The sequence below is a fragment of the Leuciscus leuciscus genome (genome assembly GCF_965113295.1).
Source record: "Leuciscus leuciscus genome assembly, chromosome: 10".
NCBI classification, from domain to species: Eukaryota; Metazoa; Chordata; class Actinopteri; order Cypriniformes; family Leuciscidae; genus Leuciscus; species Leuciscus leuciscus.
Window position 1 is genome coordinate 37,555,616 of NC_138734.1, and position 26,386 is coordinate 37,582,001.

The 26,386-nt window shown below is 38.1% G+C and overlaps 1 protein-coding gene and 1 long non-coding RNA gene across 2 annotated transcripts in view; one reads left to right on the forward strand and one right to left on the reverse strand.

Moving 5' to 3' along the window:
• LOC309508127 overlaps nt 1–26,386 on the reverse strand; it is a 746,145-nt gene that overhangs the window by 446,479 nt on the left and 273,280 nt on the right. The window lies entirely within an intron of this gene.
• On the forward strand, nt 11,543–25,957 carry LOC309508204 (uncharacterized protein; the record flags this gene model as incomplete). The annotated part of the gene is made up of 6 exons (XM_082182723.1): nt 11,543–11,737; nt 18,201–18,302; nt 18,396–18,518; nt 21,416–21,483; nt 21,790–21,862; nt 23,151–25,957. 6 exons carry the CDS (start codon nt 11,543–11,545, stop codon nt 23,265–23,267), a joined length of 678 nt encoding a protein of 225 aa, XP_082038849.1. The 3' UTR covers nt 23,268–25,957.

Below are 26,386 nucleotides of genomic sequence, written 5' to 3' on the forward strand. Positions count from 1 at the left end.
TTTCAAAATGCGGGGTATTGAAATAGCGTTGGAATGCGCTCTCGCGTTTTCATGATCGCGCGTACTCTGTGAATAGGGAGCGGCGGTCCTGGGTGCTCATTTAACAAGATAAGACATTTGTCAGATGCTTAGGCTCTGTTGCACAACGAATCCTCCACCATGATCTTGTCAGTCATCTCGTTACTCTCGTCACGTGATCAGTGAACTCCGATTGCAGCCCGTGTTGGATGAGCTGGATAGAATTGAAGCAACTGTTATCCAACTGAATTAAATGGTTCCCAGACAGCAACATAGTGTCGGCCCAGATCCGGCCCACGCGTTGAATCCACATGCACCAGATGTGGTCCGGATCTGGGCCGACACTATGTTGCTGTCTGGGTTTCTTTTTCTATAAAAAGCCCTCACACTCCGTCATGACAATATCGCGAGACAGATTTTCACCTTGATGAGAAATCTCGTCACATTTTAATCTCGTGAGATCTCGTGGCAAGAGATCTCGTCACACCCCTACTAATTTAATTTCTAAGTGGCTAAATTAAGAAAGTGTTAAAACTCACCCATATTACAACCATCCCCGTTCTCCCCTACTAAAAAAAAACAATCCTTCTAAAGTACTAAAGTTGTGTATTTATGATTATAGAAAGTCATTTCCTCAGTTGGAAAGAGAAACCTGAAGGGACTTTTCAGAATTATCCTGTAACATAAGCATTTATGATCTTTGCTCAAAATTGGCAAACCGTAACACATCTCCTTCCAATTCACTTACTATTTCTCTCTCAGTCTGCTCAAGGTGTAAATGTATTCAACTCTCTTCCCCTTCGAAACATGTGCATGGCTGCCCTTTGCTTGGCGTGAAGCTGCGAGTCACATGTAGTTCTAGTTCTACCGAGGAGCTTGTAGCCTAAGATGATCTTATCGTAAACTAAGCTGACATTAACACATGTGACATAAGCCCCCAGTGTACGGACCTCTGTGGGGTCATGTCCAGATCTTGACTTCAAGCGCTTTCTCTCCACACAGGGATGCAACTGTTTGTGGCTGTGATCTCATCTTCACAGCATTTCTGCTTCTGAAGACCTATTGATTAAGATGAGACCCTATTGATTTAGACAGCGCTCACTCATTTATACGCCCACCTTTAGACGCTCTCATTATTATACATCAGCATTGTAGTTATGTGCTCAAAAGGTTACCATTTAATGGCTCTTTCTTTCACTCATGATTACGATTTCTTTAGGTTCACGTTTAATCTCTCAAATCTGTCTTGATTTCTCTACAGTAACTGCTCCAGGCTTATTATCTATGCGCTGGGCTATCTGTGACATCCTGGGAAAACATTGTTGCCTTTTAAGAACCCACAACTACTTTTTGCATTAGGCTAAGTATAGGGTTTGCAGATTGTGAAATCATAGCAAAATCTGAGGTACATTTATTTGAGAAATGTAAAATAACTTTCTTTTCACATGGTGTTTGCATGCTACCCCGCACTTCCAAAGCATACACATTCGCATAATGGTGAGCCGGCGCACTCTAGTAAATCTATTTACTCTGAAGGTCTCTTCTGCATACAGGGGTTAGGAGATTTTCGGGCTATGACGTTTTCCCCTTCTATTCTATTCTCAAGGGGAAGCTTGTTAAATGGGTTGCTTCCACATTGTACTCTAAATCCACAGTCATTCCTTTTGAAGCAGCTTCAAACAAAAGCATGAGTCGACTACAGTGCCGTTTTTGTTTCCTGGCAGCCATGTGGATGGCATATGCTAATGGTATGGGGTGAAGAAGTAGTGTTTTGTAAGAATGGGACCAGTAGCTGCTGGTCATAGCCCAGGGAAACGGCAGCTTTGAGTGGCATAGATGTTTGCAGTAGAAAGGGAAAATGGAAATGTTTCAGATGTGAGTGGCGTTTTTCACAGTCGCCACATAAAAAAAAAAAAAGGCCATTTGTGGTTTGTGCTCCGAGTCGTCTCCACAGAGATGGACAGCTTCCGCCTGTTGTTAAATAATCATACCTCTTCCTGTCCAGATGTGCATCACAGGTTGTTTAACAGAGCAAGGGTTGAATAGGAGCTTTGTAGATTTTGGTTTTCTCTATGCCACACAAAGTGAGTGTTACATATTAAAATGTTGTTGTTGTTATTTTTGTGCATGTTCACACAGCTCAAAAAAGCACTCCATGCAAGCTATAACCTATTTCTTTATATCTATCTGAAGCCAAAAAAGCCATAAGATACCAATTTGTTTTGAATAAATTCAGATTTGATGGCAGTGATGCCAAATGTCATTGGTTCTTACATGTCTTGCAAAAGATGCCATGCCAAGTTTGAATATGCAAAAGTGGCAATATGTTCTGTGAATAATTATTATTTGGCATGTTTCTCTTTTAAAAGTATTGTATCTGAAGCTATACGATACTTTGGAAAGAAAAACATGCTAAATAATAATAATTCATAGGACATAGGCTATTGCCGCTTTTGTATATTCAAACTGACCCTGGAATATACTGTATATCACAAGCAGGATTGTTATTTTTCTTCAAAGTAAGTTCTCAAGCTTTTTCAATTTTGTAAGGTTTCACTGTTAGGTTTAGATTTTAGTTTTTTTTGTATTTTAGGGCTGCCAAAGTTATTGTGCTAACTTTTATAAAAAAATAAAAAAATAAAAATAAAAAGGTAAAATGTCTCACTGCAATTTAGTGCCATTTTCGTTTTTAATGCCGGTGGGTTGTAAGGTTTCAAGCATTATAATATACAGTCTATCAAAAACTTATTAAGTTATTAAGTCTTGGAGTCATGTATTTTAGTTTAGTTTCAGTTTTTCCCAGTTAGTTTTTAATCATATTTCAGTTAACAAAATTGTTTTTGTTAACAATAATAAAACAAAGGTTGCATGGGATATTTTTGGTGCATTTTTTAGCTTGACAACCCTTGTTTATTTTTTATTGTTTCTGCTTGGAAATGAGCAACATGAACATTCTTTTGTTTTCCACGGAATAACGGAAATTTTGGAATTACGTTAGGGTCATTTTGTGTGAACTATTCCCTTAATGTCTTACTTTGCAAGTGGCAATACCCAGGTTTTTAAGGGCAGACCTATAAGGGGAAGGGTGCTCCTTCGCCATGGCACTAAATCTGACAGCCAAGTGATAATAGTTAAAAATGTCCCTATTATGGCCTTTCATTTTTATCCTCCTTAGATTTTATGTAACACCAGAGGCAATGAAGCATCTAATTGCCTTACCTTCTCCTCGTGAGAAATCACTTGGCCCGAGTACACATGCAGTTTCACGGCACCCTCCCCTCTCATTGCTCGTCCACCAAAGCATATCGTTTTCTCCGGCTCTGGATGAACCGCTGCCTCCCTGAGCCAGGATAATTGACTGTGCGGCTTAACAGCTTAATGGAGAGGGGGGCAGTTACTCATGCAAAACGCAGGGAGCTTTGCTCTGAAGCGTGCTACAGGTCGCCCTACTTTGTGCAGCTGAAGGGAAGGATATGGAGAGTGCGCTTAGATTGGGAGGATAAGATTTCACAGTAAGATGGCTTCATTTTCTCCCAGGGGTCTTTGCCTGTGGGATGCTAATGAGTCTGATATGCTAATAGGGGTGGAGCTTTTCAGCAGTTTCCCCCTCACTCCGCCTCCATCTTCCTGTCCTTGTCAACTATCCCTACAGCCCTGGACTTCAAAGACGTTCCTACACGTACTTTCCCGCAGCATTTGCATTAAGCCAACACCAGTTCTCGAGCGAAATGAGACGCCTCGACAACAAATAAAGAGTCAGCAGTTTACTGTTTGACATTTAGCGGAGCATTAGTGAATTTCACACTTCCTGTCCTCTCGCTCGTAATTAGCAGAGTGAGGCATTACACTTCACTATATAGTGCTTGAGAGTGGCATCAAGGAGAACATCATTAATGGACACCTGGAGATGAACAGCTTGTGGTTGCTGCTTGGTGTGACCCTGAGCAGGGCGCAGGCTGCTTCGTAGAATCAAATGAGGTGACTGATGTAGGGGGATAATTTGTCAGATCTGGGGCAGTCCCAAGAGCTGCAGTTTGTCTCTGTTGACAACCGCGCTCACCTGAAGGGCTACTCATCCTGTGTATGCCGAAATGTGATCGCGCCGTAAAGGAGACTGATGCCCTCTACCACGTCTGCCCCGCTGTCCTCTAGTGCGTCCTCTTTTCTGCCTTTCATCATGTTTCTGATTGGGATTCTCTCTTCATTTGTGTCCTTTCTTGTCCTCCTCCACTTTTCTACATCACAAAAGCCACATTTACTCATAAATGAAAAGATATTTTGAAAAGATCTTCTTTTGTGTTCCGCAGAAGAAAGAAAGTCTTATGGCCGGTTCAGATTACACGTTTTTTTTATCTTATGCGATAGTCACTGTGTCAGATTACACGATTTTGACTCCTAAAATCGTGTCGTGTCGTGGACAAGAACCATGTCAGACTACACGTTTCTTCCAGACCAGTCATCGCGTGTCGTCTTTGAAGACGCGCGTGAAGGCGAAACTAGTAGCGCCTGACTTCCGGAAACGAACGTAAACAAACAATGGATGAAGCGGCGATTTTCCTATTGGCTGTCTTGTGTTCAGAAAAAGATAAAAAAAGAAAGAAAACCCGACAATGGACACGTTCTTGGATTGCACGAAGAGGACAGACTGTCAATCCTTCAAAGAGAACTTGAGGTAAAATGTTTCACACACACTCTCGCTCGCTCGCTCATTCATACACACTCTCTCACTCATTCACACACACACACTCTCGCTCGCTCATTCACACACACTCACGCATTCTCACTCGTAACACACATACATAATCACCCTCACACAAACAAGTTTCTCTATAGCGAAGTACAATTTAATGAATGATTAGTTAGCTTAATGCTAATTCCAGTCAGTTACTCACCGGGTTGCTGAAGTACTTCTGCTATTTTTCGCCAGCATTTTTCTTTTTTAATTCTGTCATGGTACTCTCTCGATGAAACATCATACAGGCAGGAGTACTGTTGCCACAGCTCCACGAACCTTTCCTCCATTTCATAATTCCACTTAGCAACACAATCGTCTCTATTTCGTTTCGGCATTTTTGAAAGCTGTGTATGGAAATGCGTCTGTGCTCCTATTGGTCAATGTCACACGTGATAGAACCCGTCGTGGAGGACCGAAAAAAAAATTTAAACATGCTAGTCTTTTTGTCGTGGTGTCGTGAAGCATCGCAGACGCAACGTAGGCTGTCGCCCGCTATGACACACTGTACGAGATGAAACGATCGAATCTTGCGTCCCGACGCCCGTTGTCGTATACGAATTCCCACGACACTCTAAGTCAAACGGATCGTGGCAAAATCGGGCTAAAAACGTGTAATCTGAACCGGCCATTATAGGTTTGGAAGAGGAATAAATTACAGAATTTTCATTTTCATTTTCATTTTCATAAATTACCCCTGTATGCTCAGTGTACTTTAGCTTTTATCTTCAGTTATCATTTTAATTTTAGTTTAAGCAATTTTGTCATTAATTTAAAAATATATTTATTTCTATTTAGATTTATTTATTTTTAGTTTAAGTAATTAAACAAAAAGTTTACATTTACCATTGGCAACTAAAATAGAATAAGTTAACTTTTTTTAAGTTTAAGTTTTTCATCAAATTTTTATATTTTATTTTATTTCAGTGTTACATTGAGACACTTACTATTGAAGTAAATCAGGCCAATTTGTGGGATAATTGATAAAATATTTAAATGTAAGAAATTTTTTTAAAGAACTTGCATTATTTTATTAAAACTTTTTTGAGCTATAAATATAATAAAAAATATAATTTGTACAGATTTAGTTCTAGTTGCATTGTCATGGTGACAAGGTAAAATTCTATATTTACACAACTCTACATAAAATGTTCATCTTAACAAGCATATCTTTTACATCTTGTGGCTAAACTATTTAAAATGAGTATTTTAATGTGTGCATATTGGCCCCATTTACTTCCATTGTAAGTGCTTCATTCACTGTAACATATATCTGTGTACATGGAAATACATTTGTGTTAATCAACATTAAGCCACAAATTCTGTTGATTGAGCTTAACTTGTACTGCACCCGTAATATTCCTTTAAGTCCAAGTGGATTCTCGTAATTTTTATTTGTGATGGATCTATAGATTTAGCTTTTAAGTACAAGCCAAAAGACTTGCCATTGTTCTCCATTCTAAATTCACCCATGCTAAATAATTCCCCTAACCCTTCTAAGCTCCTTCAACAGAGTCCAAGCAGGATATGAGAACCATCTCTCTGCTAACAGCTATAGTAATAGTGAATGGATTGAACCTTGAATGCTATATCGACGTTAAGTGGCTGGGGAACAAAGTGAATGAGAGATGATACGAAGGACACATGGATCCAACAGGATGCATATGGAACAAGACTGTGTTTTGGCTCGGACACACATCCTTTTGAAATGAACGGTGATCATATGTGTCCCGCTCATAACAACAATGGAATGATGTAATCCACTGAGGCTGGCCTCAGAACCCATAATAGTAGCTAAGTTGCTGTTTTGTGTTGCTCTATGACCTTCCTTTTTGTTTTCTCTGAAAGTTCCCCATTAGCGGTTCATACTGTGTCACCTAAAGTAAGCAAAGATATATTATTTATATCATGTGTGGGAATCAAGCACAAAGGCTGTTTTCAGGGAATAATCACACCAAGGGAGTGAGGAAAGAGCCTTAAATCACAAAGGGAATACTGCTTTTTGAGTAATGTTTATCATCCCTTCAGGCAACCATGGCGTGAAATGAAAAGTTGAGTTTTTGACCACATGTTGCTTCAATATGGGTTTTACAGGTGGCAGATAGTGGATATTTGGCCACAGTGCTGGTACAATGGTCTTCTGTAGCCCTGCCAACCACAAGGAATTTGTTACAGTGGAACATCTCATGTTCTGTTGGAGAAAGGTTGTCTGGGAACATACTGGAACAGATTGTTTCTTTCTTTCTTTTCTTTATAGTCTCTGATTCTGTGCAAAGTGCTTGGCGAGATCTGACTGTTTAGACGTTTAAAGTACTTTGCATTGGATTACAACTTTAGGGTCCTTTTGGTAGTTTATCCTTAAAAAAAATAAATTTTCCCTCCAGGGGTGTTATACAGTATGGCACATATACAGTATGACTAATTATCCAACAAGCACAAGGACAAAGCAATATTTTTTAAATAATGTCTCTGAAAAGGCAATTTTGAGTCTCTAAAGCCAATATGACTAAAGTGTGAACATCATGATTGAAAATGTGCAAAATTCAAATCAGATGGCACATTGCATCTCCTTTTATTGTGTAGATCTAACTTTTCGAGAGTAACAATAAAGATTCTATCATATATATTTTCCACCTTTTGTGGAAAATGTCTTTGTAAAAGTTTTAAAGTGGCCATATTGTGCTATTTTTAAGGTTCCTAATTTTGCTTTCGAGCGCTCCTACATCAGGTTTACATGCATAAAAAAAATTAAAATGTACATTGCACATTGCTAGCTGCACATTATATTTTCAGAACAAACTAAACTTTTTTAACCCTTAAATGCATAACTCGGGTCTTTAGTGACCCGGGACGTTGTTCACTACCCTCCTCCTCATTCATTTTTTAAACTTAGTCATCAACCATCTTAGTATTCCTCAATCAGTGCATTATAAACAATATAACAAGAAAAAAATAAAATAATAAAATGATAAAAGAATGCCTGTTTTCCCATTAATTTTTTTGTAAAAATAAATAAATAATTGTTTAGAGTCGCTAACCATGGAGGTGTGTAACAGTGTAAGTATATTTTTTCTGCACAACAATAATTAAATCTCTGATGACTGAATAAGTGCAATTCACCTTTATTCCATAAGGTGGCAATGTCTAAAACCCAAGTATGAAGTGACTTTTCACTAATAGTTACCCCTAGGCAGAAAACAAAAGAATAGGAAGTATCAGCAAAACTTGAAATGGCTTAGTGATCTACTGCAGAGCAAGTACTGAACGCAATCAAATAATTAGTGTCACTGTCACTTGATGGTGGATCTGGTGTAGAAGCTGTCAGCAATCAAAATATTGATTTTGAAGATGTTGCAAATTATAGTTTTGAGAATATGTTTGAGATCGTGAATGTGAGCCAGATTCTGAATGTACTGGGAAATGAGCTCTGACGAGGACAGTGATGATGGTATAGGGGAGAGCGGGGCACAACCTAACAAATTTTGGTTTTGGCTCAATTGTAAAAAATTTAAAAATTAAGTTAGATTATTAATTTTTTTAAACAAGCAACATGCATATCTCTGCTACAAATGAACACAACGTTTTTTTCTACCATTTTCGCACAGTTGCACTGAAAGTGACATAAGTGCAAATGTTACAACTTATCCCATATGCGGGGTTAATTGTAACAGACAGAGGGGTTATTTGTAACACTTGTGTGTAACACTCATGATTCAGTACCAGAGGTGGACGAAGTACACAACTTCCTTACTTGAGTGAAAGTACAGATACTACTGGTCAAATATTACTCCGTTACAAGTAAAAGTTGTAAAGACCTATTTTTACTTAAGTAAAAGTACAGAAGTACTCGTTTTTAAAAGTACTTAAGTATCAAAAGTAAAAAGTAAATGTCAATGCATTGTTTTATTATTGTTGCATTGTTGTATGTAATACTTAAAGTACCGTATGCCTGCATACCTACCCTCATATCAATATCACATTTATTTCTAGAACACAGTTCCAGTAGTGGGATTGAATGTGAGATTGAATAAGTGCACTCAATAACGTCCACAATGGTTTCGGACACCTAAATGGCTGTTCCCTCAAATATTGCCCTATTTAAAGTTTTTTGGCTTTTAGTATGAATATGTTCGCCTTACTGTTATCTATAAGCTAGTGTGCAAAAAAGTGACAAAATTCGCATTTAGAAAACCAAACCCAACGTTGAAAATGAAAATCAGGTTTATGTCAGAATCCAATGTCAGATTGACGTTGATCTCCAACGTTGGACAGACGTTGTATTGTGGTTGAAAATGAAAATCGGGTTGACGTCAGAAACCAACATTAGTCGGGTTCTGACGTCAACCCGACTTTTATTTTCAATCAATATCCAACGTCAATCTGACGTCGGGTTCTGATGTCAATCAGATGCAGGGTTCTGACATAAACCCGACTTTCATTTCCAACCAAAATGCAACCCCTGCAACCAAAATCATCCACTGACTGATGTTACTTTCTACTCAAGGACCTTGACAGAATTGTAGTGGAGTAAAAAGTACGATATTTGTCTTTCAAATGTAGTGAAGTTAAAGTAAAAAGTTTCCAGAAAAAATAATACTCAAGTAAAGTACAGATACTCAAAAAGTGTACTTAAGTACAGTACTCAAGTAAATGTACTTTGTTACTGTCCACCTCTGTTCAGTACTATTTTATCTGTATAGTTTGATATAAGGGCGAAATTGTCAATCACACATTGGGGGGGACAGCTGTGGGACTTTTTGTGTTGGCGCATGCACACATTTTTTTGATCAAAATAAAATAAAAGTCAGAGTCCGAATGTTTGTAATTGTATAACACAACATGGAATTTTATTACATCTGATCGTCAAACCAACGTATACTCACCCTGTAATGATTATATCATCGGCATCAATTACAAGCCTGAATTGACAACAAAGCGGCCAGTGATCTCTCTCTTATATTCTTCTATATTATGTCAGCCAAATACAGGATATTTACCATTCATAGATATGTGCCAAATGTCTGTCAGATTTCGCGCTCCTAACTCTTCTTCTGTTTGGTTTTTCCTAACTCACTGACGGTGCACGAGCTACTAAAGGTATAGGGAAAACATGACATGGATTTCAGGAGAAATAGGTTTTGTTAATGTATAGTGTAAGGCAAGTCGAATGGATTTGGGAAATGGACCGGCCGGGATTTTATATTTTCGGATGTAGAGTGGAGACGTATTTGCAATCACATCGATATTGCCCGCATAATCATACAGTACTATGATCAAATATTGGGGGGGACAAATTGTCCTTCTTTGAATATTGGGGGGGACGTGTCCCCCTGTCCCCCCATAGAATTACGCCTATTGTTTGTACATCTGTATTGATAGATATCCATACATCCATCCCTCATCAAATCATCCTTCTTTTATGGATCAATATCATGGATAGAGATATAGGAAAGGGCTGCACAGTTTTGCAATAAATAAATAATTTAATAAAATCATCAAATATTGTAATTGCAATTGAATTATATTTGTGTGTGGCAGCTGCATGCAAAATTAATAAATAGTAATGATAATAAAAACTAGCTCAAAATCACATTTTATAAATTCATTGCATGAAAAACAGGCTATATTTTTAATAAATAAACAAGTGATCAATGCATAGTAAACAAATGTGAAAAAATTGAATTCCAACATTGTTTGTGAAAGTCCAACAAAGTTAAATGTGGCAAAATAAATATATAAATAAATACTCAAACCTGAAAAGTTGTGTGGGTCCTTGTTTTCATTTCATTATTGTTTGGCGGCTTAGTTGTTAACACTGTGCTACAACTAACCCCGCTGTGTAAAGAATATTTTAAGCCTAGCTAACATTTGCTAGGAGTTACTGATGTTTCAAAATGGTGCTATGTTTTAGCCAAGACAGTGATTAAGGTAATATAAAGTTAGATTTGGTGACGTACACACCCAAAAAAACTTTTATGGTTAAAATGTACTTGCATGGTGTCAAAACACTCTTTGTCCAGAATCCTCACGAAATCTTATCAAAACTTTCCACAAATCTGTGGGAGACCGTCTTCTGGCAGTGAGAGATAATAAGCGGAAACACATCCTGATTGACCCTGACTAACTATGTAAAAGGTCCGTGTTACATTTAACCCTGCGTTAGGTTGTGCCCCGCGCTCCCCTAAAACATCTGCTCAAACTGAACCATTCCAAGCTCCAAAAAGGTAACAAAATATGTTTTATTTTACTCTTCTGTAATTCTTACAATATCTGCAGTTATATATTATCGCGACAGGTAGACATTCATCCGTGCTAGAATATGTAATAATGATTGGCGAAACTTTCATTCATTTAAGGGTTAAAGATTGTACATAATGATTGTACTAATTAGAAACAATCATTTTATGAAATTAGAAGCCATATTTGAAAATAGAAGCCATATTTTAAAAATATATATCGTATTGTTACATCTAAATTGGATTTAGTGTGTATTTTTAGTAGTGACATACTGTTTAAGCCCACATTCGGTTCTATCTGAATAATTCAGATATATACTGTAAACAGACAATGACTGCACACCCCTAATATTTCCTCTGCCTTATTTTATGGAGCATATCAGTGATTCTTTAATCACCCCCTAAAGAAGTAAAAAAAAAAAAATAAAAAAAAAACTTTAGCTGTATCATGTTTTATGTCTGTTATACATGTTGAGAGTCTCTCAATAACACCATTGTTATCCACTGTCATCGTCAGGTGTCTGTTGAAGCTCCTGTGGTGTCTGCTGGGATAGCCATGTTTACCAGCCTCCACCTCAGGCTCTTCCCCACTGAGAGCTTCATGCCCAACAAGGGTGTAGCACACCGAATCCCCCCTGATTCAGGAGCTCACATAAACAACCTGCGGGCAGCACCTCCTCTCCTCAGACTGTCCCCTGTTACTAAGATCTCATACTCCTCTCCTGAAGAACACCTCCAGATTTCTCCAGAAGTCACCTCAAGTAGTCATTTTTATTTATTTTAGAGGATCATCTGTCCACTCAGCTGAGATGCATTGGGACTTTACCTTTATTATAAACTAGGGGTGTGCAATGAGCAGTGTTGGGGAAAGTTACTTTTAAAAGTAATGCATTACAAAATTGCGTTACTCCCCCAAAAAGTAACTAATTCCCTTACTTTGTGGCTTTTTATGGAATTAATGTGTAATGTTACTTTTTCATTACTTATTCTCCTGGGCTGGGCTTGTTTGTTTTTTTATATTTTTTTAAAATATATTTTTGGCAAACGTAAAGGCCCTTTCACACCAAAGTGAAATGAAAAGGCCTCAGGCTGAAGGAAATGCGATTCGCTTACTCCTGATTTCTCTCAACATGGAGACAGGAGAGCTGTCAGTCAATAAATGGTACAACAAAGTAACTTGTGTTAGGCTACTTATTTGAAAAAGTAACTCAGATTTTTTGTTGTAAAATTAAAAGTAATGCATTACTTTACTAGTTATCTGTAATCTGATTACGTAACTCGCATTACTTGGAACGTGTTACCCTCAACACTGGCACATCTAAATACAGGGATGTATATGTGTCTAATGCAGTGATATAATTATTTGTATCGAAATTCAGATAAAACAGGATGTTGGCAAGACTTTAAAGAAGTGTGTCAAAACTAAAAATAAATTAAAAAAAGAACTCTTTTCCATTTATAGTTTCTATTTAGAAAATATGTCTCATATAATTTGTTATAATAAATTATTTAATTCAGCAAGGATACATGATCAAAGAGACTATTTTATATTGTTTCAACTTATTTGAACTTTTTATATTCTGAAATAACTGTATCACAGTTTCCATGAAAATAATGAAACTATGCTTTTTTTAATTAAATTGAGAATAAATTTTTTTTACCAACCACTTTTGAATAGTAGAGTATTTTTTGTATTAAATGAAAGACAATAATTAAATATTTTATTAATTTCATTTTTGTTCAATGTTAATAATTTTAAAACATTTTATTTCATGTGTTGTTGAATAACATTTATTTATATTTTATATATTTTTTTTATTTTTTAAGCTTCAAGCACATCATTGGAAATGGATCTTTTTCAACATCCACTAAAATTCCTCTCTTCCCTCTATTACATCCAGAAGATTACATATGCATGGTGTTGTGCTGTGTTTACCACAACCGAACCACACGGTCTCTCCGTTACAGAAGAACTCTGTGATGACAGGTATTTGAGTTCCTGTTACGCCATCTCTCCTCCCTTCTCCACCCACCTGCTTCATAACGCCAGTCCTTGACTTAATGTGGCCATCATGGTGACTGTCTAGGGCAGATGAGAGTTAATTGAAATAGAAGGCTGCTTCTCACTGATGGAGACTGACAGCACCCCCTCGCCAGAAGTGACTGTGCCACCCCATGCTGGCAGTTTTCACAGTGAAAGAAAAGTGTGCGGTGGTGAAAAAGGCAGGCTGTGCTGTGAGTGCTTGGGCTGCCTGCCAAAGCCGCCGGATGAGTTTATTAGAAACAAGAAGAGAGATGCATATTTTTCCATTTTTTCTTGTTTTTACCCTCAAAGAATTAGAGGAAGGTTTCCAGCAACGTGCTTGCGAAGGACTGACCCTTGGCGACTTAAAATCAGAGATCAATACGATGAGTCAGGGCACGGGGACGACGCGAACAGCACAGCACACAGTCTAAATATTTTCACATGCCGAGCCTGTCAGGTTTGATGTAATGAGCTCTGATTTTGTCATCCAGCGCTGTGCAGATAGGTTAATCATTTTCATTAACACCACCTCCTCTGAGAGACCTCTTCCTCTCAGTGCTGTCAGTGGTACGTTGGCTTGGCGAGCGCTCAGACCCCTCAGATGTTTTAGTCTAGTGCCAGAAAAGACTGAATCGATGCACGCAGACAGGCAAGGACCCCTCAGTGGGCCCTGAGTGGACGACTGTGATTACTGCTGACAATAATTTATGGGCCTTGCTGATTGAAAACATGAGAGATGTAGTTAGAGTTGCAAGGGTGATTAGGCAGCACCTTAAGATACAAAGATGGTGTCACAGCTGCTGCTGCTGGGAGAAAGTCTGCATCCGAGCACCGCATGCCACTGCAGTATGAAAAAAAAAGATCAGTTGGTAGAAAGATATTAGTATGTAGATGCAATTAATTCTAAATCAGCTGCAGTCATGTGGGTTACTCATTGTAGTAACCATAAAGTCACAATGTAATGGAAATAGTGACATATCTTGTCTTTCATATTGTCACATACATGATCCAAACGAAATGTTGGTTCTATATGCTTTGGCTGTTTATTGGATAGATGCAGATCAAAGTCAAGTTTGCAGTCGATTGCTGAACGGTTGGTTTTCTGAGTGAAAAAAATAAGCAATAGCAATCCGTATTACAACCAAATATACTGTAAGTAGTGTTTGCATGTTTGTTCGCTAAATCTAGCTTTATGAATACAGTATTGGAGCCTCTGTTTTTTTGTTGTTGTTTTTTTCACTTTTGTTTTCCAAGTACAGTTATCATCACAAATACGGTCAAGGTGGGTCTGAATGACAAAGTAAACTAAGTTCCACCACATACAATATAAACAGCCACATAGCAGTTTCAGCGCAGTTCTTTATCATGCTCAGAGTATTGGTGCCCTGCAAAGTTTTCATGAAAACAAATGGCAAGTAATTGGGTCATTCATAAGGCCTATTCCCAAGGTGTTGGCAAGGGATGAGAGATGGTCCATGTACAAATCCCTCTTTATGGTGAAACTCTCTGGTGGCTTGGGGCAATATCACCCTCCCTCCCTTTTTGTGAACACAATGGATTGCATTAAGCTTGTACGATATAAAAAAAAAAAAATAACATTAATGTCCCCTTTTATCCACCACAGTGGAAATCAGGTCATGTGATCAACAGCATAAAGCAAAATCACTGCTATCTGAAGATTTTTTACTAAACTAGTTAGCAAAAAAGGATAGTAAATTAAGTATGGAAGTCATTTTGAACTTTTGCTCCCTCCCATTACCACAGGTAATACCACATCCTTGTAGACCTGCTGATGGAGCCCCCTTCTGTTCCTTGAATACCTGCAGGATTTCCGTCACCTAATATCCCATGATTAGCCTTTGCCACTGGGTCCAGGTCATTAATCCCGTCTCCTACACTGAGTGACAATAATCTCTGCTCACTGGGCAGGAGAGCCAGCTCCATTTGTCACTCTGTCACCCAATGGCTCTCACATGGGAGAGGACAAGGACCATTTATCTGTGGAATGTGCTGCAGTAACTGCAGGGCCGGCAAATTAAAAAAAAAATCCATCCTTCCTTAGGATTGTACGGTCATTTGGAGCAAAGATAAAAGCTTGATTCCTCTTTTTTTTGCAATAAGGGTACAAAGTCTTTGTCATTAAATATAATGTCAGTCATCAATGTACTTTTTGTCTGATACAGCATATTCAAGGTGAAGCAAGTTTTGTGCTACTAGCATCAGAATAGCAAAACTAATGAGTTTGTTTTTCCCTCTGCGAGTGGATGAGGCCTCCTTGACAACTATATAGATAGTGTGCTGCAGGGATGACATATTTGTGTAGGCCAAAACCCGGAAGCAAGTTGTCATTTTAGCACTTTCAGCCTCATCGTTCTGAAGTCAATGGGTTTTTTTAATGGGTTCTTGATTAAATGCCTGAAATAAGGTCTGTTGTTAACACAAGCTCAGGATATTTTCATGCTTTATTCTAAGCCTATAAATACTGTACATCAGTAATAGTCCAATGTGATTAAATATATATATTTTTTTTTTACTTGTCTTTGAAAAGGCGATTACTAACAAGTGGCTAAATGGGACTACAGAGGTTATCGGGAACATTAAACGTCATCATGGCAAACAGGAAAACTCATCCATTGACTAGTCTGCTATCACAGCCTAATCGTTTTGTTGCAAAGTATTCAAACTCAAACTTTCAGGAAAAATGTTTTTTAAATAAAGACTAAAGCCCCTTTCACACAACGCGTTGAACCCGGGAAATTGCCATAAAATTGCTAGAGTGCCTCCTGTGTGAACGCAAACACATCCCGGGATTGATGCCGGGATCGATGCCCGGATGGGGACCTAGTAACATTGCCGGGATCAGTCACGGAACACACCCTGTGTGAACAAAAACCAGGACCAATGCCGTAAGGGGTATTTTGTTGCTCTTAGAAGAAAGATTTTGTTCGTCATCAACAAAGAAAGAACGAAAAAATGTCTGCAAAATAGAATGAAGCAGAGACCAGGGATCTCCTTGCTATCTGCGCTGTTCGCCAGCTTTATGGAACGGTATGCGATGCGTTAGTGTATGACCGAATCCGGGAAAAAAATGCTTCAGCGTGGTTTCTCGAGATCGAAAGCGCAGATCATTAGTAAAAGACGTTGCGTAAAAAAATCCACCAAGTGCACGACTACAATGGAAAGACCGGTAGCGGAAGATTAGACTGGCCTTTCAACAACACATCCTGACGTCACGTGTCTTTACGGGATGTGTGTGAACGCACTCAAAGATTCCGAAAAATCACTGGAAGTGTGAATGAACCAAAATCAAACGACACATTATCCATGTATTTTCCGGAATCTCTGTGTGAAAGGGGCTTAAAAGAGTTGTCAAAACTTAATGGTGGTGGTGTTGACGTCATACTATCATGGTGTAGTTTGTTTATCTTTTTACTTCTGGCGCAAAGCAGAGGTGTAAAATATTGTGGCTGTACTTAAGTATCTTGTTGGATACTTTGTAGTTTTACAAAGTACAGAGTATCAAAGATATTAGCAACTTTTTCTCTCTACTTAACAACATATTTGAATAAGTAGGCTATGTCTTTACTCCAATACATTTGTGATGAGTAATGCATTTACTTGTTACATTTTGCATGGCACCTAACTTTTTCTGCAGCAATTTATTTCTGCTGCAAAATAAGTGATATCGCCATCTACATGCCATTGAAGGTACTATATGTTTTCGTTTTGCCCTTACACCCAAACTTGTCAACAGGGCTACTTTACGCGGATATGAGGTCATTAGCAGGCTGTTGCTGAATCACAGGTGTTTCATATTTGAGATGAGGACCAAACCAGCACGTCCAATGCAAGTAGGCATTGACTATTTGATTGTACTTATATTGAAGAGTCCTTCTTGAAGAAATGTATGTTTACTTATGCCCTTTTTGACCACTTGAGCTTAACTGAGACTTGAGTGTTTGTAGACATTTAAGAGGCTGTTGTGTCGACCTTGATTTATTGCAATATTGAGGTGTTCAGTTTTATTTTGATTTTAGAAAATAAACATGTGATTGCTCTCCTCACAAATCAATTGTTTCTTGTTTTTTACTGGCATGGTGACTGTGTCTTTGAGCCTACATTCAGTACAGGTAAAATTCCTAAATACTGTTCAAACAAATCTGATACTCTTAAGACTTTTACTCAAGTTGTATTGGAATTGGTAACTTGTAATTGAGTCATTTTCACTGAAAGGTATCTGTACTTTTACTCAAGTATGGTTTTCAGGTACTCTTTACACCTCTGTTCTGGCAATTGTATTTAAGCTTCAAAATTCATAAGGTGCATTCATTTGTGAAGATTATCCTGATGAATGTGTGTTACAAAACCTGTAAGAATCATAAACTTTTGTTGGTCACAGTGGAAAATGGATTCCAATGGAAAAATCCTATCGAGTTTTTGCGAAGGGAACCAGGGTCATGTTAACTTACTGTATGTTGGCCTACAAAAATGCATCATCCCTGCAGCACACTATGGTTGTGTCAATGGTGCAATATCAACAGCAATGCTTTCACAGAGCCAATTAGTATATAGGCTACTTTTCAGGGAAATTGGCCTACGTGGCTTAGTTGTCTCTTCCTGTAGTAACTTTGCAACTGCATGTCAACTAACTCTCATTAGAATATTAGTGAACTGTCCGCTTAATATCTGCTAACCGAAAATATTTTATCATTGAAAAAAATGACAAGCTTCAGCTTTAAGTAGTTGTCATTTGCCTTTGCACTAGTTGTTTACCAGTGCTGAGTCATTTTTGTGTATTTCGATCATTCAATTTACCTCAGACTGTGTGTCATACAAGGAAACAAATCATTATAAGCATGATTGACTCAAGAGGTGTGAGAAGAGCTTGTTAGTTTTCCCTCTCTTGCGCTTCCTCTCTCTCTCCCACGTGCTACCTGAAGCCACAGAGCCTCGGCAGACTTTCAGATGAATAAATTTGTATATTTTAAAGCGTATTCCTCTGTGCTGAAGAATTCTCCAGAGGCCTCTTCTCTTCTTTTCTCCCAAGTTTGCCTCACACCCTATGGAGTCATTAGTCTTCTTGCTGTATTGAATCTTTAATCATCTGTGTTTGAGGGAGATAAAAGAGGGAATATTGCTCTTTAAAATTCAAGTTCAGCCATTCCCACTTTGGCTTTTTTCTTTGAAGTGTGCAGACTGGTTGAACTACATATTTCTTGCTTCCTCTGAATTCAACATCTGCAAATTGAGACATTACACAATTGCAGCTGAGAATGGTGTGTTCCCAAAGGTGAGTGGTGGTCTTGTGTGGGCTTGTAGTTTTCCTTCATGCTCTGTACAGCCAAAAGCCCTGTGCTGTTTTTCTCCTGTCATTTATCTACAGATAGATATTGGCAGCGCTTCTGCAGAAGGACAGCTGGCAGCGATTGTTGAACTCCTCTGCCCAGATACTGGATACCTCGGCACCCTTTCCAGTTCACCCTCATTTCACCTTGGATTGGAAAAGGTATAGCACAGCTGACCTAGAAACATTCTTATAATTGTTCATATGGCCTTCTGACCAACCATACACGGCAACACAAGTGAAATTGTGTAACTGTTGCCTAAAAGAAACATTCTTCTGTGGGTGTAATTCATTTGTTTTCAGTAGACTAGAACAGACTTGATGCTCTAAAGCCACTTTCCACTGTCAGGAAAAACGGTTATCTTTGCTTCACTTCATTTACACACCCTCAAGTTGTTTCAAACTTGTATGAAATTCTTTCTTCAAAAGAGATTTTGAAGAATGTCGGTAACCAGACAGTTGATGTACCCCATTGACTTCCATAGTAGCAAAACAAATACTATGGAAGTCAATGGGGTACATCAACTGTCTGGTTACCGAAATTCTTCAAAATATCTTCTTTTGTGTTCAGTAGAAGAAAGAAATTCATACAGGTTTGAAACAACTTGAGGGTGAGTAAATGATGACAGAATTTTCATTTTGAAGTGAACTAATCCTTTAACCGTTCCATTCCATGTCGATCTGGCCCAGTATAGTCCTAGTACGGATATGGTTTCATTTTCTATTGTGGGACTGATAACAATGCTCTTTGGAATGTAATAGTATAAATGCGTCAGTCGTTGCCTTGGTAAAGCAAGAGTTTACTGACGATATGAGATGTAAATAGTGACTGTGTTATGGTAATTGCTGACAAGTGGCCAATTCTGAGTTGCGACGTCATTATACACAGTCTACGACATAGGGGTCGTTCACACAGAACGTGTTTTTCCATTCCACTGCGCTACTTTATGAATGTAAACATGTGCTATACAGACATCTTTAACTGTTTAAAGATGCATCTTGCATCTTTTGAAGAATCTCACGCATGAGCGCCGTGTTTTTTAAGAATGCTGTCAAGTTAAAAGGCGCATCTCATGACCTTGAGGTTTTTCCCCATTCCACTGCCCACCTTCTGTGTTAACCAATTTACACATGTGTAATATCGTCCACTGCATTTTAGACAAACACTTTTTAACTGCCATAATCATGTGGCAAAATTACCAGAAATTTTGTAATACTTAGAATTGACTAAAAAATCCCACGTTCACCATAACACTTCTGCCTAACAAAGCATTTTGTATCATGCACTCACACATAGACGACTCAAATATTTCCCTTCTTTTGTAATCACAGATGTCAGTGATACACAACAGTGTGACCTCATTGAGATTGTACTTACAAAACAATGGCAGGCCAGCCCGTCAGACCTGCTCAAAACGTCACACACGCTTACAAATATACAATAGATTTGAGGTCAAGAGCAGGAGCTGTGATGGGAAGTCCCAGCTTACAGGAATAACCTGAAGACTACAGCAGTTTGAAGTGGTTCACAAGTATGTATGATGGTGTATGTTGACAGTGCTCTCCTTTGCCTTATTCATATTCCTCACGATTAACAATCACAGGTCATTTGATTGTTTAGCAACAACATACTTTATTAATGTTGTTACCTGGGAGGTCTGAAAGGAAAAGTTGTAATAATAGAAGATATTTTCCATGGAGAGATTAGAAATTTCTTCTTTGTTAAAAATAACTATGGATATTTAGCTGCGTATCAGCCCTTTTATATTGCAGAAGTGAATCGCATCAAGCCATGACATTCTTTGCCGTATAGACCCTGCCCTTGTTTCTCAGTGCTGTCTCTGTGCGGCCTGTTTGCCTTATCTGTTCTCCTCACTACAGAGAGCACGAGTGAGACAGAGGGAGCGCATCTGTTCTCAACACTTGTGTCAGAAGCTTACCGAGCATTATACTCAACATTTCTACTTCTGATCAGAAATGTAAGCCTGTTTTCATCTACCACAGCACATTTGCACAGTTTCAAAATCAACAGGGGGCGGATGGGGAGGACAATTTCCAAAGGCTCACATGCAGCGTTAAAAACCGCATGCAAAAGCTACAGAGATGTTGCAGAAATTAAGAAAACAACTCATAAGGCTGTTATTGTGTATGCAAGTTTCACTAATAGGGACGTCTTAAATGCAGAAACGCGGTCAGCCAAACAACCCTGGTGGCAAACTCAAGACCCCACTTGCCCTCTGTGATAGTCCTAATTTAGCTTCCGAGTTTGATATAGCGCTGCAAATATTTGCCCGTGCACACATTAAATCTGTTTGCTCGGGATGTTTCAACAAACAAACCGCAATGGTACATTAAATGAAGTAAATGTTCAACACTGTATGCGATTATGCACTACATATATCTGACTCTCCACTGTGAAAGAGTGTCTTTGTGTTCTCTGGTCTTGTTTGGACAGATGGTTATTCTTCCAGTCTTGATGTTATGATAATTTTTCTTGCATTAGATGCCTTAAATTAATTATTTACACGGCGTCGTGCTAAAACATTTGTCAAAAACATTTGTAGGCTTTTCAGTCTTTCACCTATAGAAAATCAGTTTCCTTCAGACCTTATGCGCCAGAGAAACGAGGGCGCCGCCATCTTTAGAATATTGTCTTTTAACTTCCGTTTTTGCGGCCGCTCTGTATATTTCTATGGCGCTGCTGTCCAGGAGTAATTCGCTTTTGAAGTGGATTTACTTCATGTAAAGTTAACGAAAGTTATCATGAGGACTGTAATGTTTAAAGCAGATGACTTAACAAATGTCAGTCGACCGGGAAGATTTTTAAACGAGCCGTTCATTCATAAACACGCAAAATCGCTGTGAAAATACAGACCGGAAGTCATAAGACAACGAGCGCAGCGCTGAAAAGGGGCCGGGCTACATAAGGTCTATAAAGTCAGTATAGGCTTTTCAGTCTTTCACCTATAGAAAATCAGTTTTCTATACTGTTGTCAAAGACTTCCTTGCTGCTCATATTCATATTTACCTATCTATATTAATTTATCTCCTGCTCAAAGGTCTGCTATCAGAATGTCCGTAAAATTCCTGTCCTCACCAGTGGACAAAGAAGAACAAGAGCAAGGAGGTACAATTCATCTAGACCTTGGTATCCTTAGAAGTTTCAAGGTTCTGCGGATATTTTAATCTCTGTTGCGAGTATTTTGTGCTATGGTACTTTTTCACATCAGAATTGCAATCAGATAATGTCCTTTTTAATTTTAAAGAAAGAATAATATGTTGATTTTTGTGTAGGATTGTAGGTGTGTAAATTCAGGAGGAATATAACAAGCATTCTGTCAGGCGTTGAGATCTGCAAAATCCAGAAATGCCATTTACAAACATTTTAACCATTGTGCCACAGGCTGACACGTTTCATCTGAATATATTACAGGGATCTTTTGAAATGCAAGAGGGGCATGAAATGTGAACTGACACAGCAGTTTACATTCAAACTGCTGTTTTTGGTAAGATGAATAAAGACCTATACTGTATATTATTTAATTAGATTCATGCATGGCTTAAAGTTTAAACAAAAACATAAATGTACTACTGGTAAATATATAATATAATATAATATAATATAATATAATATAATATAATATAATATAATATAATATAATATAATTATTATATTATAGTATAATATAATAGATTTACCAGGAGTACATTTAGGCCTGGTTTCACAAACAGAATGAAAAATAAAATAAAAACACTACTGGTGTGCATCTTGAGACAAAACAATGGCACTGCCATATTTGAAGATATGTCAGTGCAAGTTGCTTTGTGCTTTCAGTAAAAACAGCTCAAACATGCATTTCAGTCTGGAACTAAGCTTAAACCTTGTCTGTGAAACCGGGGGTTATTGTTTCACCTTTAAGCCATGATACATGCATAGCAATACCACAACCAACATCATTTTCATGTCATGTGAAAACATTATCACCTTCAAAATCATGTGACAGTCATCATCTCTTCACTGCATTACTCCTACAGTATAGTTTGCAGTGTATGGTTAAGTTGGGAGAAATACAAAGAAATGCTGGCTGCCGTGGTTTGCCAGTAAATTTGCCCTAATGCCCTTAAATGGCTTAAAAGCTGAAATCTTTTGAGGAAATTTGCCATTAAACATGATTTGTCAAATCTGGTTTCAATAACAGAAACTGAATTCTGCACAACAGAAATCAGAATAAACAACTGTCAGCACAATATATACAGCACAACTTATCATAAAAAGAAGAAGTTAACTTTACCTCATGTGACATAGCATTAAGTCCCGGGTGTTTGAGTGCTTAATTCAGTTTTTACACATGAATAATTTAAAGTTATATGCAAGACAGAGTGAGAAGTGTTGGGCGTTTTAAAACACAAACCATTCATTATCTAAAAAGCATGCTCATCATATTATAGTCATATGACGTTGGCCTCTTTTGTGGTTCCATGAACAATGTCAGCCTCAAGGACACCCTTCCAGCTTTGCAATCTCAGAAAACACAAGAGGGCATCTCAAAACACTCCAGCGGGCCAGAAATAAAAGTGGAACCAGATACTGACCAACTAGGCTTGAGTTTACAATATGACATATCCAGTTCTGATAAGATGAGAAAACACAATGCTTTCATGGTGAGGTCGGAGGAAGACGTGTCTCTGTCTTCAACCAGCTTGAAAAATTAATTTAAGAGACTGCAGAGATTGGATCGAATCACGGCTGATTAACTTTTCAGGCCTAATTTAATCTCCCATTCATTTGCGCAGGGTGACGAATACTGGCAGATCTTCAGAATGAAGAGTCGGGGAATGCTCAGAGGGAAGAGTGTCCTTACCTCATGTCTGTTATTCTTTCAAACCTGGTGTGCAAAGAGAACATACTAACCGAAGTGAGCCTCCCTGTCCTGAGGGAGCAGCACAGGGCTCCCAAACACCTAAAGAGGGCGAGACCAGACCGAAGACTTTGATGCAGTTTCCAGGCAACACGTAGAATGAGCCTGTGGAGAAAAGGTGGAGGAGGTGCACCACGGGCCGAGGCGGCTCACATGCACACAGGGCCCGGAGGCTTTGGCATGATTAATGGCACAGGTATGCGCTACAGCAGGCATCCTCCGAGAAGCTACAGATCAGTCTTCCTGTAATACAAATCCGACATTGGCTCCCCTCCCCTTTCTCCACCCCACCCCACCTGCTCCTGCAACACCATCATCAGAAGCTCAGCTCCTCACTGCCAAGTGCATCACCGGCATCACACTCATAAATCATTCCCAAACAAAACACGCTTAATCTGTGACACGCAGGCCTGACACACAAATTTATTACCTGTGTGAGATGCACAACATGTCCCTAGCACCTTCTGTCTGTCTGGGAGAAGAAAAAGTAATACGGACGGGAATGGGGAGGGAGGGCAATTGCTAGTTAAAAACTTCACACTTGGTGCAGTGATGCTTGCTTCTGTTCGTTGAGTATGAGAGACAAAGCATTTACGAGGCTGGTTGATTTCAAGGGCTTATTACAGCACAGAGAACGCTTTCTTCTGCCGCCTCGCTCTTGCCAAAGGATTTTACTCAAGCACATTTGTAAGACATGAATACATAAGTCCTTTTCATGGATTAGGTTGGCAATGAGATGAATGGTCTGTGGTATGAGTCAAATTGCCTGATTGCAACTGGCTGTTTTGAATGTAGGAGGTTAATGAAACAAAAGCTTACCTCTCTAATCCCTCAACAAGGAAAGAAACAAATGTAAACTTGCTTTATGAGCTTATCATAATTCATATTCTGCACGTTCAGCAGCAAGGATTAGAAAAAATGGACAGGAAAGCATCGGTTTTAGATTTTTATTTAATTTTTTAGTGTCATGATTCAGAAGAATGATCATTTTTACATCATCACAAATATGATACAGTGTATGTTTAGTTTTTTTTGCAACTCCAAAATGTTATATCTGCTGACGTATTGTCTTTGGAAAAGTGTTACAATACCTCTATACTTTTGCTGCATGATTATTTGATGTATTACTTCTGGGTTTAACATTTGGAGACAAGCGATTCCACAGATCTTTCCATCCGCAGACAAAGCCACAGTGATTACAGTCAGGTTATAAGAGCAAGTGAAAATCACATGGGAGTTTCCCCTGAGGATCTGACCCCCCCTGCATTCTACACGACTTTCAGACAAGAATCAGAAACTTTGGTTTTGTTTGCGCTCAGAGTTTAGTTTGGGAGAAACATTGTAACTGTATTTTTGTGTGTTATGTGTTATACAGTATATACTATATTATATATACATATACATAGAGTACCGGTCAAAAGTTTGGAAACATTACTATTTTTAATGTTTTTGAAAGAAGTCTCTTATGCTCATCAAGCCTGCATGTTAGCAATCAGAATATTAGAATGATTCCTGAAGGATCATGTGACACTGAAGACTGGAGTAATGATGCTGAAAATTCAGCTTTGCATCACATAAATAAATTATATTGTAAAGTATATTAAAATAGAAAAGTATTATTTAAAATTGTAATAATATTTCACAATATTACTGTTTTTTCTGTATTTTTTATGACATAAATGCAGGCTTGATGAGCATAAGAGACTTCTTTCAAAAACATTAAAATAGTCATGTTTCCAAACTTTTGACCGATACATACAGTATACACACACACACACACACACACACACACACACAGACAGTGTTTGGGGTAACGCATCGCAAATTACTTTGAAAATCAGATTTGATTTTTCAGCAAATAAAGCAATGCATTATCATTAGGCTCATGTGAAACTAATGGCTGGAGAAATGATGCCGAAAATTTAGCTTTGCTATAACAGTAATAGATTACATTTTAAAATAGAAATGGAAAGCTGTTATTTTAAATTATGTTATTATTTTACTACATTATGGTTCTTGTAAATTCTTTACATTTAACACAAAGACTTCTATTGGTTACCTCAGCAGGGTGTTGGTCATTTAATTGTAATTTCACCTTGTAAATAATTTGGTTAAACTCGCCCGTATGGCAGTATCTATTCTTAGTGCCATAACACTTTTGCAGTGAGTTTGTGCGGTAAGGGATGTACAGTATTGTGTCAGGTGTTCAATGAACATCTCTTCTGGTCGTGTGTTAATGATTTTAGTACAAGGTCTTTGTGAAGTGATAAAAGCTTCTGCGTTTTAGTTCTGTGTTTGGCCGTATTGATCAAATGCTTTTTGGTGTCTATACCTTACCATCCTAACTTAAGGACCTGTAAAGTGCACAAGAATATTGATTGTTCCTATTACCCTTTTTGTTTTTCTTTTTAAATCAAGCTGTTCAATATTTTGGTTGATAAGACTGGATTAGATAGAGGGCACTTGAAAACAAGCAGAGGCCATCCGACCAAAGCATTATCATGAAGGCTGCATCAAGGCAAACATGAATGATTTATTATGTATTGTATATTTGAGATTAGATTGGATCTAAAAATAACAAGTAGTTTGAACACCTGAAAGCATGTTTATGCAGAAATATCATTATTAGGTCTCTTTCTTTTTTTAAATTACATTTATCTACACTAAGTGAACATTTTTCCATTATTAAGCTAATTTCTGCTATTTGCTTCAGAGCTTTATAGATCATCGTGGGGATAAAAATCTCTGGAACCTTACTGTAGTTTAACAAGAGATAAGTTCTGTTGATTTGAGTTTCAATCTTGTTTATCAAGTAGATCTCTAGACACATTACCCGACAGCTACGTGTCAAAGTGAATTAATTTGAGGCCATTTTCCAAGATTAATTAAATGATTCTTGATATTAAGGACTGAATGAAAAATGGGAGGAACGGTTTCATTTCTGACCTTGCTCAATTTTTAATGAACTCGCTACGGCTCTTACAAAATGACTCTGTCTTATAAATGGTGCTGTAACAGTAACTTCAATAAATGGTGGGCAAATTAAAGAGCTTTTATTGTCTCTGGAAGCAGCTGTCTGTAATTCCTGAAACCGAGACAATGTGAGGAATA